Source organism: Dama dama, chromosome 10 (assembly GCF_033118175.1).
Source record: "Dama dama isolate Ldn47 chromosome 10, ASM3311817v1, whole genome shotgun sequence".
NCBI lineage: Eukaryota > Metazoa > Chordata > Mammalia > Artiodactyla > Cervidae > Dama > Dama dama.
The window spans coordinates 2,390,940-2,406,256 of record NC_083690.1 but is presented as its reverse complement, the minus strand read 5'-3'; the positions used below and the strand labels follow the sequence as shown (position 1 = coordinate 2,406,256).

The following is a 15,317-nucleotide window of genomic DNA, read 5'->3' as shown; positions in this document are numbered from 1 at the left end:
GCCTGGAGCCTGCGCGCCGCGGGACCCGAGCCCGGCGCAGGGAGCACGCGTGCGCGGACGGAGCGCGCGCGCTCGTCCGGCCAGTCGCGCCCGGAGCTCTGGCGCCTCCTCCGCGAAGCCCTCCTGGCACCAAGCTGAGCCAGTCTTCCCGAGTCCCCCGGCCCCGGGTTGGGACGTCTTCGATCGGGCTGGGAGTGTAGGGAGGCTCCCGTTTGTTCGCCTGCTCGTCCCGGCGCTCAGCCAGGGGTCCTAATGAGTGTGGAACCCACATGATAAAGCAAAGCGCGCTGCCTGAGGATAACAGTAAGAGAGGCGGCTGCTTGGCTCCCTGTGCGCTGTCCCACACCTCCCCAGCCGGGCCTTCTGCGCACTCCTGGTTCCATCCTCACCCCTGAGACATGCTGGGGTGACCGTCCGAGTTTCCCAGATGATGAAAAGGAAGCCGGAAAGGTGTCACCAACCACTGAACTGTCCTGCTTGCCCTTGTGGGCGGGGCACCGGGAGTCTCCTGGGAACGACAGAGGCCTTGGCAACACAAGTCACAGTGCTGCAGCAACAGGCCAGTAGTCGAGGCGACACTGGGCTTGGGGCAACCTGCAGTCCCTTCTGTGTATGGAGCATGTGGCAGCCCCAGGGCCCCCTCCTCGGGCCACTGAGAATGTGAGTCCTCCCAGGACGCTGCTGCTTCTGGGGTGTCCCCTGCTCCCTCACAGGCCAGGAGGGGTGTAGGTACTCAGGACCTGGGCCTGATCCTGGCCGCGGGAGAGTCTGCCCCAGCTCTGCCAGGCTGGGTGTGCGAGGGTGGAGACCACAGCCCAGGCCTGAGACACACCTTGGGGTTGAGTGGTGGTGCCTCCCTAGGTTCTGCCACGGGCCGAGGCCTGGCTGCCAGGAGTCCCTGGGGGAGCCCCAGGCTGGGCCACCAACCTTGGGACAGAGCTTCCCTCAGACCTAGAGCTGAGTGAGGAGCAGCAGCTGCAGGTGGGTGTGGGGCTTCTGGGTGCCGGCAGGAGGGAGGGCATCCCCAGGGCCTCACAGACTCCACCTCTCACCCTGACCAACCCCAGGTCTGCAAGGAGCTGGTCGACCTGCAGATCAAAAACCAGCGCCTGCAGGAGCAGCACGATGCTGAAATCTTTGAGCTGAAGAGTGAGGTGGGCACTGATGTGTGCCCAGGTGTGGCAGCCCAAGGGCATGGGGGGGGTGCAGGTGTGCCCCGAGTGACTATGCACACTCGTACAGTGTCTGTACACACTCACACACCCCAACTGTCCTGTGTGTGCCACGTCCCTGTGGATGCCCAGATGGATGAAGACTTGGTCTCCCGCAGGTCCTGTGGCTGGAGAGCCGTGTGCTGGAGCTGGAGCTGCAGGGAGCGCGGGCAGCCCCAGCAGAGGCTGATCCAGGGCGCCGCCCGGCCCTGGCACAGGAGCTCGGGCACAAGGCCGGGGGGCAGGGACAGTCCTACAGTCGCAGACTCCAGGTCACCGGGAGTGCACGGCGGGAGGTGGGGGCAGGGGGCTGCCTGGGTGGAAGCTAAACGGGTCCAGCGAGGAACAGTGAGGCCTAGACAACTCTTCTGTGCAGGCACAGTCCACAGACTTCCTGACCCCCAAGAACAAGCAGCAGGATCTGGGGGACGGCACAGGTGTTCAGCCACCCAGCCCGAAGGTCTGTCAGGGTTTCTCCCAGCCTGGGCTGGAGGTAGGGTGGAAGAGGGGACCCGGGGCTTGGGCTTTCATCCAGCCAGCCGTCCTGTGCCCCACAGCTGCCAGCAGAGGCAAAGCAGGCGCAGGAGCATCACAGGGCTCGGCAGAAGGCCCTGGAGACGCACATGTGAGTGACCACCTCCCTCATCTGGGACTGGAGAGCCCAGTGAGCAAGGGGGCTGTTCTCAAGGGGAAGAGGGGCTCACCCTTCCTGGGCCCAGCTGAGCCTCACACCCTGTCCACAGGGCAGCCCTGGGCCGGCAGCTGCAGGGAGCCTGGGAGGAGGCCAGGACAGCTGGGCAGCGACTGGCTGCACAAGCTGTGGTGAGGCCCAGCCCTACCTGCTTTACAATCTGGCTCCGCAAAGTCCAGCTTTGGGACACACACTCAGGGCGTCCTCCACCCCCAGGTGTTGTCTGCCTGTCGGGGCCAGCTCCACCAGGCTGAGGCAGAGAACGCCCGGCTGCAGCTGCAACTCAAGAAGCTGAATGAGGCGTATGCCATTCGACTGCAGCACTGCGCCCGAACTGTGGCTGTGAGCATCGAGAGGCGGCCCTGTACTGGGTGGGAGGCCTCTGGGTCCCGGGGAGCCTGAGCCTGGCCTGACCATGACCAACCACCTCCGAGAGACTCTTGACCTTGTTGGAGACTTCAGGCCTGCCCAGCACACTATCTTCGGACCAGCTCTAGGGAGGGAATTAAGAGGGAGAGGTTGGATCCGACCAAGCGCCGCCCTTCCCGGTCCTGGCCCTGCCTCCTCCAGGGATACGCAGATGGCGCAGGCCCGAAGCCCACAGCCGCAGCCCTTCGGACATTCCTGGAGACCACTCTGGAGGACATTAGGGCAGCTCATCACAGCCGTGAGCAACAGCTGGCCCGGGCCGCCCGCTCCTACCGCAAGTGCCTGGCAGATCTGAGCCGGAGGCATGAGGAGCTGCTGATCGCTCACAGGTGGGCCCCTCCCTGAGACGGGCACCTGGGGCGGACAGCCCCTCCCTGAGATGGGCACCCCGGGGCGGATGGCCCTGTGAGACCCGGTGCGTGGCTTAGTGTGCAGCAGATGCTGGTGGACCCTGTCGGGGCCCCTGGGACCCCCAGGGCTGCCTTTGGTGCGGCCCCCTCAGATGTGGCGCTGCTGCCCCTGCACACAGTCACCGAATTCAGCCACTGGACGGAGGACCAGGCCATGCTGGAGAAGCAGCTCCAGAAGCTCAAGGCCCAGGTGACCCCTCCCTGCTGCCCCCTAACTTACCCCAGGACCCCTCCCAAGCTCAGCCAAGCCCAAACCACCAGGCCTTGGAGCAGCCTGCCCTGTTTAGCAACCCCTGCTCTTGTTCCCACAGAAGGGATCCAGTGAAGTCTCCCAGGGGGGCACATTAGAGCCGCAGTGAGTACCTAGTGTGGGTGCTGGGGGGACCCATTTATCCTGGAAGCTAGCTACAGGGGCGGTGTTCTGGTTGCTACAGCAAACAAAGTGATCTAGTTGTGATTTCCAGTCTCATCCTGCTCAGGAGACACTATCTCAGAAAACCAAGGGCCTGGAGTGAGGAGGGGTCCTGACAGGAGAGGGGCTAACCTTGAATGGGAGGGTCAGGGAGACACCTCATCTCAGCTGAGACTCAGGAGCCCCAGCTGTAGACCACTGGGGGCGTGGACAGTAGAGGGCCCGACCCAGGACAAGGCAAGAGCAGCTGCCCCATTACTTTCACGGCCTTTGTGCCTTCATGTTCCCAACATGAAGCCTCCTTATTGACACTGCAGTCACGGTCCAAGGTGGCCTGGTGGCTCAGCTTTCCGAGTGGCCAGTGCCCCCCCCCACCCCCATGCAGAGATGGCGCCAAGACTCGGGCAGGGCCATCCCAAACTTGCTCACAGGAGGAACATAAGGACCGCAGGGCCCTGACTTGAGCAGGTTTATTGATCAGCACTTGGGCCAATGCCAGTTCTCACGCCCACCTCTCTGCCTCCCCTCAAGGGGCCTGGAAGCTGCGTCCTGGGCCCAGATCCGCCAGAATCTACAGGAGTTCGCCCGTGGCACCCAGGTAGTGAGCAGAACCTGGCCCGAGGCCCCTCCTCACCCCGCGCCTGGCTCATGGCTTGTGTCCCCCATGCCAGGCAGAGCTGGAGCGGGAGCGGGCACAGCTGCTGGTCCGCGCCACAATGGCAGAGGAGCAGCTTTCTGAGCTACAGGAGTATGTGGACCAGCACCTGGGAAGGTGGGCCTGGGATCCGGGGACCTCAGTCCCAGGCACTGGCAGCAGGGCTTGTCCACAACCAGGCAGGTGACTAACCTGGTTTCTCTGAGCAGGTACAAGCAGGAGATCCTGAGGCTGAGAAAGCTGGTGGGTACAGGGGACCCCTGGAAAGTGGGGGCCATACCTTCAGATAAGCCCCAGCACCCAAGGACCTGCAGCCACTAACTGGTCAACAGGCAAACCTGGAGCTGAACTCTTCATAGTCAACCAGCATGGCGCTCTCCCCACAGCACCCCCTGGAAGATGACTTCACCCAGCCCTCCAGCCAACAAGAAGCAGGGTGGGGTCTTCCCTTATGGTCCAGTGGCTAAGTCTCCACACTCTCAGTGCAGGGCGCCCTGGTTCAATGCCTGGTCAAGGAACTAAATCCCACATGCCACAATTAAGAGCTCTCAAAAGATCCCACGTGCTGGAATTAAGACACGGCATAGCCAAATAAATATTAAAAAAAAAAAAAATCAGGGTGGAGCAGAGAGTCTTTATTGCGTGCAGTCAGCCGGTCTGAGAATTGGGGGTTCCAAGCACGGAGGCAGAACCGGGCCCTGGCACAGCCTGCCCAGCTGGCCCACCTCTGTGGATGTCATAGGCCCAGACTCGGTCCAGGCCCTCACCTACCACAGCCACAGGCTGCCAGGTGGGGAGGGGGAAGCGCCCAGACACCACGCGGGCTCCTGCAGGCAACTCTGCCTGCAGCTTGTCCTCCAGCAATGGGAGCTGTGGGAGACAGGGGAGGGTGGCATGGGCAGGGGGGACATGGCTCCCCCTAGCAGCTCCTCGAGGTCCAGTGTCTACACTAGGGATGGCCTGGGCGTCCCATGGAGTCAGCAAACCCCAGACCTACCACACTAGGAGCCAGGAACACAGACACATTGTGGCAGTCCCTCAGGCTCACCTGCAGGAAGAGGAAGTCACCCCAGCTGGGAAAGAAGTTTGGTGGGCATGGAGTCACCACAGCTTCCAAGGCCCAGCCCCAGCCCGCCAGGTGACAGAGGCACTCGGCGCTGTCAGCAGAGTGGCTAAGCCAGAACTGGAAGCGTGGAGATCAGGCGTGGGGTCCGAGGGGGTCCAGGGGTCCCTGGGTTACCTTCCAGAGGTCCTCACGGTGGAAGCGGACACTGCCAACACAGCCTGCCCTCCAGGCACGCAGCCGCGCCAGTCCCACCAGCCAGGGGTTCAGCTCGTAGCCCACAGCGGGGCGGAGGCCGCACCTGTGGGCAGCCAGCACCTGTGGGCCCAGAGAGTCAGGACCAAGAGACGCAGAGGCGCGCTCATAGAAAAGGTTATAGCAAAGATATCCCCAACACACAGTCCTTACAATCCTGCCGTCCCCAGAGCCCAGGTCCACAGTCTTCCCAGGACGGCCTCGCAGCAACGACAACACGTGCTCCACCTGCCTGGCACTCGCGCCGACATAGGGCACCTGGACGCGGAAGGCGGGGCTGTGAGGGTGGGGCCCGCCTCCGGGGCCTCCTCTCTGGGCGAGGGCTGTCGGCTCCACTTGAAGCGAGCCCCACCCCACAGCCCCGCCAGGTCCGGCGCAGCAGCACTCTCCGCCTCACACCTGCGCTCAGCGACCCGCCCCAGCCCGGCCCACCCGGCCGGCGCAGGCCCGCCTCACCCCGGCCCCGCACCTGCAGGCGCAGCGGCACGCGGCGGAAGCCGGGCTGCAGCAGCAGCGCCCACACGCCGTATACGGCCAGGCCCGAGCCCGCCGCCACCTGCAGCAGCTCCAACGGGCTCGGCTGCCGCTCGCGCAGCTCAGTCAGCGCTTCGGCCGGGTCGTCCTGCTCCATAGCTGCAGGGCACTGGCTTAAGGGCGTCCGGTCGCAGGGACCCTCCCCGGCTCAGGCCCGAGACCCTCACGCCCCAGCCCCGGGCTGCAAACCGACCCTCCCCGCCCCCGCCGCCCTAGGCCTGCACCGCGCAGCTCTCTCCAGCTCCGCGCCCGCCCGACCCGGGGCGCCGACGCCGGAAGGGGCGGGGCGGTGACCTCGCCCAGACGCCGGAAGCAGCCGGTCCGTGCGTTCCGCTTCCCCCGGGTCCCGGGCCCGTCCAGCGGGTTCCGGGGCGATCCTGGGGTGTTCTGGCCGCACAGCACGCGGCGAACAGCGCGCGTCCCTCAGCCGCGGTCTGTTGCTGCAGACCCCGGGACCGCGAGTCCCAAAGCGGGGGCCGCCTGCGGGAGGCGGTGCCGGGCCCCGCGGACTGGCGGCGGAGGCCCGTGCGGCTTGGCTGGAGGCCAGCCTGGCGGTCCGCCCGCGGGGAAGGGCTCGCGCGGTGAGGCGGCGGCCCGCACACCCCGATCGCCCGCCGAGCCCAGGAGCAGTTTCGGGGGCCCGGGCCCTCCCACGGCTGAAGGCAACGAGCCCGAGTGCGCGGGAAACGCCGGGCTCTGCAGGAGCGGGGGCGGGGGGTTTGGGGCTCCGCTGAGGGACCAGTGGGGGGTTGACAAGGAGAAATTCAGCAGAACCGAGAAGACAGATGTTGGCTGTCTCAGCGCGACGGGAGGGTAGCCGAATACAAGGGGCTGGACCCTCTGGCAACTGGCCCAGCCATGGGGGTGGAAGAGCCCCAGGAACAGGGAAGACCACCTCCCTTCTCCAGAAAGCATCACACACACAAAGAAAGATCGAGCTCCCAGAAGTGCCCTGGCAGAACTTGGGAACGGGAGAGGGAACTGGCAGGGGAGCCAGGACCCTCTCCTGACCCCACCCTGAGGCCAGAAGGCCTTGAGTGGTAGAAACTTGTCTGCACACAGGCTCCTTCTCCATCCACGGCCCGTCAGGAGGCCCAGCGGGGACAGACATTGCTTCAGGCAACGTGGACCTGCCGGATACCACTGTCCGCCCCGCCCCGCCCCCCCCCCCCCAAGTGCAGATTGCTTCACACTGGGTGCCCTGCTCCCGAGACCTGAGTACTGGAGAGGAGGAGGGCTTCTCCCACCCCCAACCCAGAATCTCCTGCCTCCTTCCTGGCTCCCACTGCCCCTCCCCAGAAAGGGAGGACGTGCACTGGGCTTACACAGCATCCCATTCTTGCCTGTTTAGGTGCCTGGCACGGCACCTGACACCTAAAAGAAACAATAAAACCCGGTCAAGTGAATGACCGCCTACCCAGACTCCCCCGTGGGCACACTGACAAATCCTTCACTTTCACATCTGCATCTGCCCCTCACTTTTGGGCACCGGGCACCAGTGCACACCTCTGTGAGTACACGCGCCCAGAGGTGCCCCAAAGGCATCTGCTCCCATAGCCCCTGCCCACGTGCTCACCCACACCGTTTCCCTTTGGCCACTTCCTGGAGAACAGGCATGAAGCTCCTGGCCCAAGCCTTCCTGGCTCCTCCCAGAGCACCTTGGGGCTCCTTTCGTCCTGTTGACCACACCCACTCCTGCTCTTTCTGCTCCTCCCGAGCTGGTTGCAAAGCCAACACTTTCTCTGGAGGAGGATGTATGCATCAGAGGTGCTTCATCGGAGGCACTTCCTGGGGCAGATGGGTAGAGGCCAGTGTCCAGCCGAGGGCCCACCCCAAGGCAGCTGCCCTACAGTTTTGTGACAGATGGTCCCAGAGGCAATCCACAGTGACCACTGGGTGTGGCCGTAGGCCTCTCTCCAAAGAAGAGAAGAGCTGGCCAGAGCATCATGCCAAGAGCCAAGGGTAAGGCACCCCTCAGGTCCGGAGGGGAAGCCCTCCTCGGCCATGGCTTCTGCAGACAGAGAGGAGGAGGGGGCAGGAGAGCACACCCCCCTCCTTCTCCTCTGGTCTTTACTGAGATATTCCCTGTTGGAGGGGAGGGAAACAGGTATACAAGGGTCTGGTCGAGGAGAGAGGTCCATGGGAGATCCAAATGTGGGGTCATCAACATGTTGGTGGTATTTAAAGGCAGAATGCTGGCCTCGCTCTGAATATACTCTGGATGTACTCGAAGAGGAGATCTGGGGCCTGAGCCCCGAGCAATCTGGGGTTGCCAGTCTGAGTCTGGGGGAGCAAGAGGCTCCGCAAGGAGCCTTAAGAACAGCAGAGGTGGCAGGAACCCAGGGGCGCTTGCCCTCCAGGGTGACTGTACTCCCCCTCACAATTCTCAGCAGTCCCCTCAGCAAGCAGCCCATCCAAGTGAAGAAGTAGGTCCCCCCGACACTGTAGCCTTAGACAGTCTGCCCCACGGAAACTCCAGAGCGGCCACTGAAGTGACGTGCTGTCCACACAGGGTGTGGCCACACGAGGCTGAGTCCAGCAGCAGGCACCCCGAGGAACCTTGCTCCCCTCCCAGCCTCAGTTCCTGCTGGCAGGATGGCAGGGTCGCTTCTCCAGTGAGGACTGCCAGGCAAGTTGTTTCTGGGGCTCAGCCCAGGAATCCCCCCAGACATGAGTTATGGGACCGGGTCAGCAGAGCCAGCTCGTTCCAGCTTCCAAAGTCCCCCATGTACAGCCCCCCACTCCCCTCTCTTCTCCCCACTCCCCACCCAGCACTGGGGCCTTTCAGCATCAGGGCCTTCAGTGTGGTCCAGGGCAACGACAGTTAGGCCACTGAGGAGAGGTGGGGGAAATGGTCTTTAAGAGACCCCATTGTGTGCCCCCACCCACCAGAAATGGGCAACAAATAGGACCCCTGCAGGAGAGACCCCACAGCTATGGGGGGGCACATCAGAGGGGCCTGGGGACAGAGGCCCATTCTTCCTCATGGGCGGGGGGCGGGGGCCAGGGTGACCACTGGGCTTGCGGCACACCACTTGGGGAAGTCAGCAGGTTGCCAAACCGCAGCCCTTTCCCTCAGGGTGGAAAGTGGGGCCGCCTGCCTGCCCACCTGAGACCTTGGGGGTTATGGCCTCTTTTCAGTCCCACTCTGAGTGATAGAAGCACCTGGCATTGGGACAGCAGACCGAGGGTCACGTGAGAGGGGGTCCCTGAGTGCCCCCCCAGCAGCAGCCCCTCCCCCAGGCATGGGCTGCGTGGCGTGCAGCCCCCGAGGCTGTGGGAGGAGAGAACGGAGTGAGGCGGCCTGGGCTGGGGACCATATGCACACTGGCTCATCCATTCAGCACTGTTATTGGTCATCACTGTTACCTCAAAAGCAGGTGATGCTGTGATGCCGTCCGCAGGCCACCCCCCACCCTCCCCAGCACCCAGGTCCCCAGGCCTGTCAGTCCAGCACCACCTCGCAGGGGTGCAGGTGGTCAGCGTGGGCAGCTGCGTAGGCACGGCTGAATTCCTGGAGGCGGGGAGCGCAACCCAGCCAGGCCTCACCAAAGCGGCTCCAGCCCATGAAGAGAAAGGTGCCAGGGCCGGGGTGCACGCCGCAGTGCAGTGGGGTGCGAATGGAGGCCTGCCCCTGGCCCCCAGGGCCTCCCACCCGGAAAACCGGCAGCGTCTGGCGGAGGACGCGGGCAGCTGCCACGGTGATGACAGACTCCTGTAGCTCTGTGTCGTGGGCAACCCCAAGGATGGTTCCGTAGATCACTGTGGGGACACGTGTTGGCCAGTGGCCTCAGGGGAAGACAGGCCCCCGGCTCCTCCCCACCACCCACCCCACAGTGGGGCACTCACCAAAGTCACTGGTGCACACGGCCAGGAGGAACTCGGCATCACTGCAGGGTCTGCAGGCAGCTGACATGCAGGGCAGGTCAGGAGTGGAGCCCTGAGCCCTCCCCCAGCTGGACACAGGAGGGCGAGGGCAAGCTCCCAGACCCCCCTCAGCGCCTGACGGCACCTGGGGTCTCAGGGAACTTCTGTGCTCACTCTGAAGACACCCTGCACTTGTAACACTAAAGGCTCGTGCGTGTGTGATGCACACACAGACATCAGCCGGCACGCAGGCACAGGGCCCACGGGCCTGGAGCTGCAGGGCCGGGTGCCCGACCATCTCCCACGCAGCACCAGCAAGCAGTAACTCCCTGTCTCCCAGAGCTGCTTCCTGGGGCCCAAAAACACCAGTCCAGCCCGCGGGGCAGGAGGTTATGATGCGTTCCGGGGTCAGGGGACAGCAGAGACCGCCCCCATTCCCGTGGGGTCAGGCTCCGACCTCCAGGAGAGCAAAGAGCTGGGTCTGGTGCCCTGCGGGGAGGCGGGGCTGCATCTCCATGGTGACGGGCTCACAGTGGACTTCTGTTGTACTGGGCTGGGGGAGGGGAGGGAGGTCACCGCCGGGCCAGGGAGCCCTGGACAGCTTTGGCCGTCATCCCTTCCCCCAGCCCTTCAAGACCAGGGGCCCGGGTGCCCTGGCTGGCCTCACCTTCCAGGATTCTGCCCCCCGCCCCTCCCCACCTGCCCTGCCTGTGACAGGCCACTCAGTTTCTCTCCCCCGGTGCAGTGCGGAGGATAGTCAGGTCTTCACCCAGACCCGCACTCACCATCCGCTCCAAGGCTGCGGGCCTGCGGGGGCAGCTCAGGACGCCCATCCTCCCGCAGCTCGAAGCTGAAGGAGGCCACGCGGCGGCTGAGGTCGGGATGCGGGGTGGCCTGCAGGAAAAGGGCCCGGCGCTCGCGGGGACCCCAGTGCGCGCATCGGGCCCCGGCCGGGCCTGGGCCTGGGCCCTCGGCCAGCAGCAACTCTAGCGCGCCGCCCGCCCGCTCCGCGAAGACTTGGGCGCCTGCGAAGGGCCGCGCCGGCCGCAGGCAGACGATGCCGGGCTGCGCGCCGGGCTCGGAGCCGCCCAGGGTGAGGCGCAGCGCCCCAGCCGGGTACAGCCACTCGATCTCGCCCTCCGCACAGGCCAGGGCGAGCTGTCCCACGCTGCCGGGCTCCTGGGTCAGGCCGCTGCGGACGGACAGGCGGCGCTGAGACGGGCGGCCGGCGTCCCCACCTGGCCAGCCCGTTCCCCCTGCACCCCATCCCCGCAAGCACCAAGAGCCGCGTCCACTTGGTGGAGAACGAAACTGAGGCCCGGGGCTCAGAGACTGGGAGGCAAAGGTGGCAAGGGTTCGGCGCCGGGACGGAGCGCCCGAAAGGGCGGGTGACACATCTCTCAGCCCCCGCCTAAGAGGCTCACACAGCTCCGAGGGGTTGGCCCGTGAGGGTTTCCTGTGGGGCTCGTACCTGCCCCTCCAGCTGCAGCGGTCCTCCGAGTAGCCGGCACGAGCGGCCGCGGCCAAGAAGCAGAAGCAAAGCGCGCAGAGCAGCGCAGGGAGCGGCATGGCGCGGCGGACGCGCGGGGGCGCGGCGGGAGCAGCCGGGGCTTTGGCCCCGGCTCCGCGCAGCCCCGTCCGCCCACTCGGCGGTCCACGCACCGGGCCGGAGCCTGGGAGCGGCGCAGGCGGTGGGCGGGCCGGACGGCCAATCGCGCCGCGGGGCCTCGAACTTTCCACCAATCGCAGCGGCGCTCTCGGGGTGGGCGGGTTGCCGGGGGCAGGGAGGGGGCTCCGCGGACCGGGAGTTCTGCGTCACCTCCTCAAGGTCCCCCCACTCACCGCTCGCCTCCAGCCTCGCCCTGCACGCCGTCCTGCTCGGGCCCCTGTCCTCCAGGCCCTCGGTGGCAGTGGTGCCCACTGGAACGTCTGGGTTAGGGGGGCTTCATCTGGAGGGCTCTCTCCAGGAGTGGCACCTGGGCCTGCCGCCCCCATCTCTCCCCAGCCTGGCTCTGGTGACTTCCCACATGCCAGGGGGGTAACCCCGGGATGCGGGCTCAGGCTCGGTGAAGAAGCAGGAGCAAGAACAGCCCTAGCCCCGGAGTCAGGCCCTGGTAGGTGGGGCCAAGCTGGAGCCAGGCCCACTCTCTTAGAGGAAACTCCCCCTCAGTGTCACTGTGGAGGCCAGGGCAGGAGGAGAGGTGGGTGGCGGTCAGGTGGGGATTGCAGAGACAGCCAGGCAAAAGGGAGGACGGCAGACTACCTTGGCAAAGTGCCGGGGTCCAGCCTCGGCAGGATCCAGGGGATACCCTCAGGATGAATGGCGTGGGCGAGAGAGAGAGAGAGAGAGAGAGAGAGAGAGAGAGAGAGAGAGAGAGAGAGAGAGAAGACACGTAAGACCAGCCTTGATAGGGCCAAGTCTGCAAGGGAGAGAGAGAGAGAGTGACCAGACCGGGGGTCGGGGGGGTGGGGGGGGGGGTGCAGAGTCTGGCAATGCTTTATTTTTTACCGTGGCTTTTATACCCTAAATTAGTACATTTCTAAGGGGAAGATAGTTTAACATTACATCAGCTTGTTCTTCACGAAACCAGGGTGTTTTCTGCATACTTCTTTGTTTATGAGGGTCTTGTACATTATCTTCTGGCCTTGGGGCCTATTAACATTTTATGCAAGTCAGGTGAATATAAACCTATTTTCTGTTTCTCTGGTGACCTTAACTGAAAGGTAGCAGTCTCATAGGGCAACAGTACAGAGTAGAAGTATAACCTTGTTAACACCAAAATTAATCCTTCTGCAGAAGTTGTCAGTTGCGTTTATCTAAGAAGTTTACCCCACACTGACTCTGCAACTTTGGTGAGGCAGCTTCTGCCTAGCACTCCTGGCTGACAATTAACAACCATTTCATTGTTACCACACTAGGGCTAAGTTTTTATTTCTCTAGATCTTTAACTATATTAACAATGGTTTCTATAACACACCTTAGCACATTAAAACAAAAACACAGCAAGCAAAACACAGCAAGCGAACATCAACCCAATAACCACCTTTAGAATAATATTTTTTTATGTTTTCTTATAGGACTCCTTCACCCCTCAAAAATGCTCTATGTCTATTAGGGCTTTTATATAATCAGGTTCTTTATGCTATTTTATGATTAGGATATTATAAGCAATCATGCATATTAGTAGCAAGGGCATAAATGCATTTGGCTAACAAACTACCAGCAAAGGAGTTTAAATTAAAACACTCCTTTCACCCTGGATAATCTCATAAAATACCACTACCTGGGAAACTTATTGATTAAAGTTCTAAATTGATTCTTATTTGGAAAGAGATCGGGGAAGGCCTTCTGCCTGTGTCACAGAAATTAGGGAGTAGTCTATTGAAGCAAGCATCAAAAAGACAGATATCATCTTTAAGGTGAGCACCAGGGGCAGCTTTTCGGAATCCCTGAAAATCTGATCTGCCTTGCCCGTCAGGTTTTCTCCCTCATGACCTTGTCATGGGTGGGATCTCGTGTGCCGGCTCCTGGCAGCAAAGGCCTCACAGTGTGGACACAGCGGACAGGCCCCAAAGAGCCTGATGAAACACTGGGGTCAGATTACAGAGGCCTTAGGCCCAAACCCAGGACTGCAGCCTCAGTACTGGACCGCTTGGAGTCCCTGAGAGCTTTGGCCGACATAGACCCTCTGCCGTCTCGGGGTGTGAGGTCCCCGCGCCCCGGTCTCCTGCTGCCCTGGGCCAGAAGTCCACCCTGACAGATGAGGCGGACGACGCCAACGGGAAGGCAGCATTGGAGCTGCTGCCAGGCTGAGCAGACCACCGCCTCCTCCCCGACCCCACAGCCCTTCCAGGCCAATGAAAAGCCAGAGACCCACAGGGCTCAAGTGCTCAGTTGCCCCTGGCCCTAGGCAAGGCGGGTGGGAAAGTGAAAGTGCTAGTCACTCAGTCGTGCCTGACTCTTTGTGACCCCATGGACTGTAGCCCAGCAGGCTCCTCTGTCCATGGGATTCTCCAGGCAAGAATACTACAGTGGGTTGCCACACTCTCCTCCAGGGAAGCTTCTCAGCCCAGGGATGGAACCCAAGTCTCTTATGTCTCCTGAACTGGCAGGTGGTGGGTTCTTTACTACTAGTACCACCTGGGAAGCCTCTCAGTGAAGTAAGCCAGTCACAAAATATGAGTCTACTCACATGAAGTACGTAAAACAGTCAAATTCATAGTGAAAAAGTAGAATGGAGGTTGCTTGGGGCAAGGTGATAGGGGAATTGGTGTTTAATGGGGACAGAGTGTTCATCTGGGAGGAATGGAGTGTTCTGGGAGTGATGGTGGTCACAGTGGTTTGACACATATACTCGACACCCCAGTACACTTGGAAATGGTGAAGATGCTAAGTTTTGTATGTCATTACCCAACTACGAATTTAGAAAGGGGCACACAGGGCAAAAAATATTTTCATGACCCAGATAACCACGATGGTGTGATCACTCACCTAGAGCCAAACATCCTCGAATGTGAAGTCAAGTGGGCATTAGGAAGCGTCACTACGAACAAAGCTAGTGGAGATGATGGAATTCCAGTTGAGCTATTTCAAATCCTAGAAGCTGATGCTGTGAAAGTGCTGCACTCAATATGCCAGCAAATTTGGAAAACTCAGCAGTGGCCACAGGACTGGAAAAGATCAGCTCTCATTCCAGTCCCAAAGAAGGGCAATGCCAAAGAGTGTTTAAACTACTGCACAATTGCACTTATCTAACACTAGCAAGGTAATGCTCAAAATTCTCCAAGCCAGGCTTCAACAGTACATGAACTGTGAACTTCCAGATGTTCAAGTTGAATTTAGAAAAGGCAGAGGAACTAGAGATCAAATTGCCAACATTCACTGACTATGTCAAAGCCTTTGACTTTGGATCACAACAAACTGTGGAAAATTCTTAAAGAGATGGGAAAACCAGACCATCTTACCTGCTTCTTACCTGAGAAATCTTTATGCAGATTTCTGTATGCATCTGTATGCACGTCAGAAACAACAGTTAGAACTGGACATGGAACAACAGACTGGTTCCAAATTGGGAAAGGAGCATGTCAAGGCTGTATATTGTCACCCAGCTTATTTAACTTATATGCAGAGTACATTATGTGAAATGCCAGGCTGGATGAAGCACAAGGTGGAATCAGGATTGCCAGGAGAAATATCAATAACCTCAGATACGCAGATGACACCACCCTTATGGCAGAAAGTAAAGAAGAAATAAAGGGTCTCTTGGTGAAAGTGAAAGAGGAGAGTGAAAAAGTTGGTTTAAAGCTCAGCATTCAAAAAACTAAGATCATGGCATCCGGCCCCATCACTTCATGGCAAATAGATGGGGAAACTATGGAAACAGTGACAGACTTTATTTTCTTGGGCTCCAAAATCACTGTAGATGGTGACTGCAGCCATGAAATTAAAAGACGCTTGCTCCTTGGAAAAAAAGTTCCTTGGAGTTAAAAAGTGGACACATTACTTTGCCATCAAAGGTCTGTCTAGTCAAGGCTATGGTTTTTCCAGTAGTCATGCATGGATGTGAGAGTTGGACTATAAAGAAAGCTGAGCACCGAAGAATTTATGCTTTTGAACTGTGGTGTTGGAGAAGACTCTTGAGAGTCCCTTTGACAGCAAGAAGATCCAACCAGTCCATCCTAAAGGAGATCAGTCTTGAATATTCATTGGAAGGGCTGATGCTTAAGCTGAAACTCCAATACTTTGGCCACCTGATGCAAAGAACTGACTCACTGGAAAAGACCCTGATG

The 15,317-nt window shown here is 60.7% G+C and overlaps 3 protein-coding genes across 5 annotated transcripts; 1 reads left to right on the top strand and 2 right to left on the bottom strand.

The window, feature by feature from the left end:
• The first annotated feature begins 579 nt into the window (after positions 1 to 579).
• On the top strand, positions 580 to 4,306 carry CCDC78 (coiled-coil domain containing 78). Its single transcript, XM_061152457.1, has 14 exons — positions 580 to 660; positions 862 to 981; positions 1,068 to 1,154; positions 1,331 to 1,483; positions 1,588 to 1,671; positions 1,769 to 1,836; positions 1,955 to 2,033; positions 2,119 to 2,244; positions 2,473 to 2,660; positions 2,760 to 2,931; positions 3,053 to 3,096; positions 3,685 to 3,751; positions 3,825 to 3,925; positions 4,018 to 4,306. The coding sequence occupies exons 1-14, from the start codon at positions 613 to 615 to the stop codon at positions 4,127 to 4,129; spliced, it is 1,449 nt and encodes a 482-aa protein (XP_061008440.1). The 5' UTR covers positions 580 to 612; the 3' UTR covers positions 4,130 to 4,306.
• A 116-nt stretch (positions 4,307 to 4,422) lies between these two features.
• Positions 4,423 to 8,360, bottom strand: ANTKMT (adenine nucleotide translocase lysine methyltransferase). Of its 3 annotated transcripts, XM_061152458.1 has the most exons (5): positions 5,596 to 5,933; positions 5,280 to 5,384; positions 5,049 to 5,189; positions 4,806 to 4,856; positions 4,423 to 4,678 (listed from the first exon to the last, which is right to left on the bottom strand). In XM_061152458.1, exons 1-5 carry the CDS (start codon positions 5,755 to 5,757, stop codon positions 4,457 to 4,459), a joined length of 681 nt encoding a protein of 226 aa, XP_061008441.1. In that variant the 5' UTR covers positions 5,758 to 5,933; the 3' UTR covers positions 4,423 to 4,456. The 3 variants fall into 3 exon arrangements, with proteins under 3 accessions (XP_061008441.1, XP_061008442.1, XP_061008443.1); XM_061152459.1 differs by lacking the exons at positions 4,806 to 4,856; positions 5,596 to 5,933 and adding an exon at positions 7,237 to 8,360; XM_061152460.1 differs by lacking the exon at positions 4,806 to 4,856.
• An 83-nt stretch (positions 8,361 to 8,443) lies between these two features.
• Positions 8,444 to 11,160, bottom strand: METRN (meteorin, glial cell differentiation regulator). Its single transcript, XM_061153906.1, has 4 exons — positions 10,999 to 11,160; positions 10,313 to 10,719; positions 9,510 to 9,569; positions 8,444 to 9,422 (listed from the first exon to the last, which is right to left on the bottom strand). The coding sequence occupies exons 1-4, from the start codon at positions 11,094 to 11,096 to the stop codon at positions 9,106 to 9,108; spliced, it is 882 nt and encodes a 293-aa protein (XP_061009889.1). The 5' UTR covers positions 11,097 to 11,160; the 3' UTR covers positions 8,444 to 9,105.
• Between the last annotated feature and the right edge of the window lie 4,157 nt (positions 11,161 to 15,317).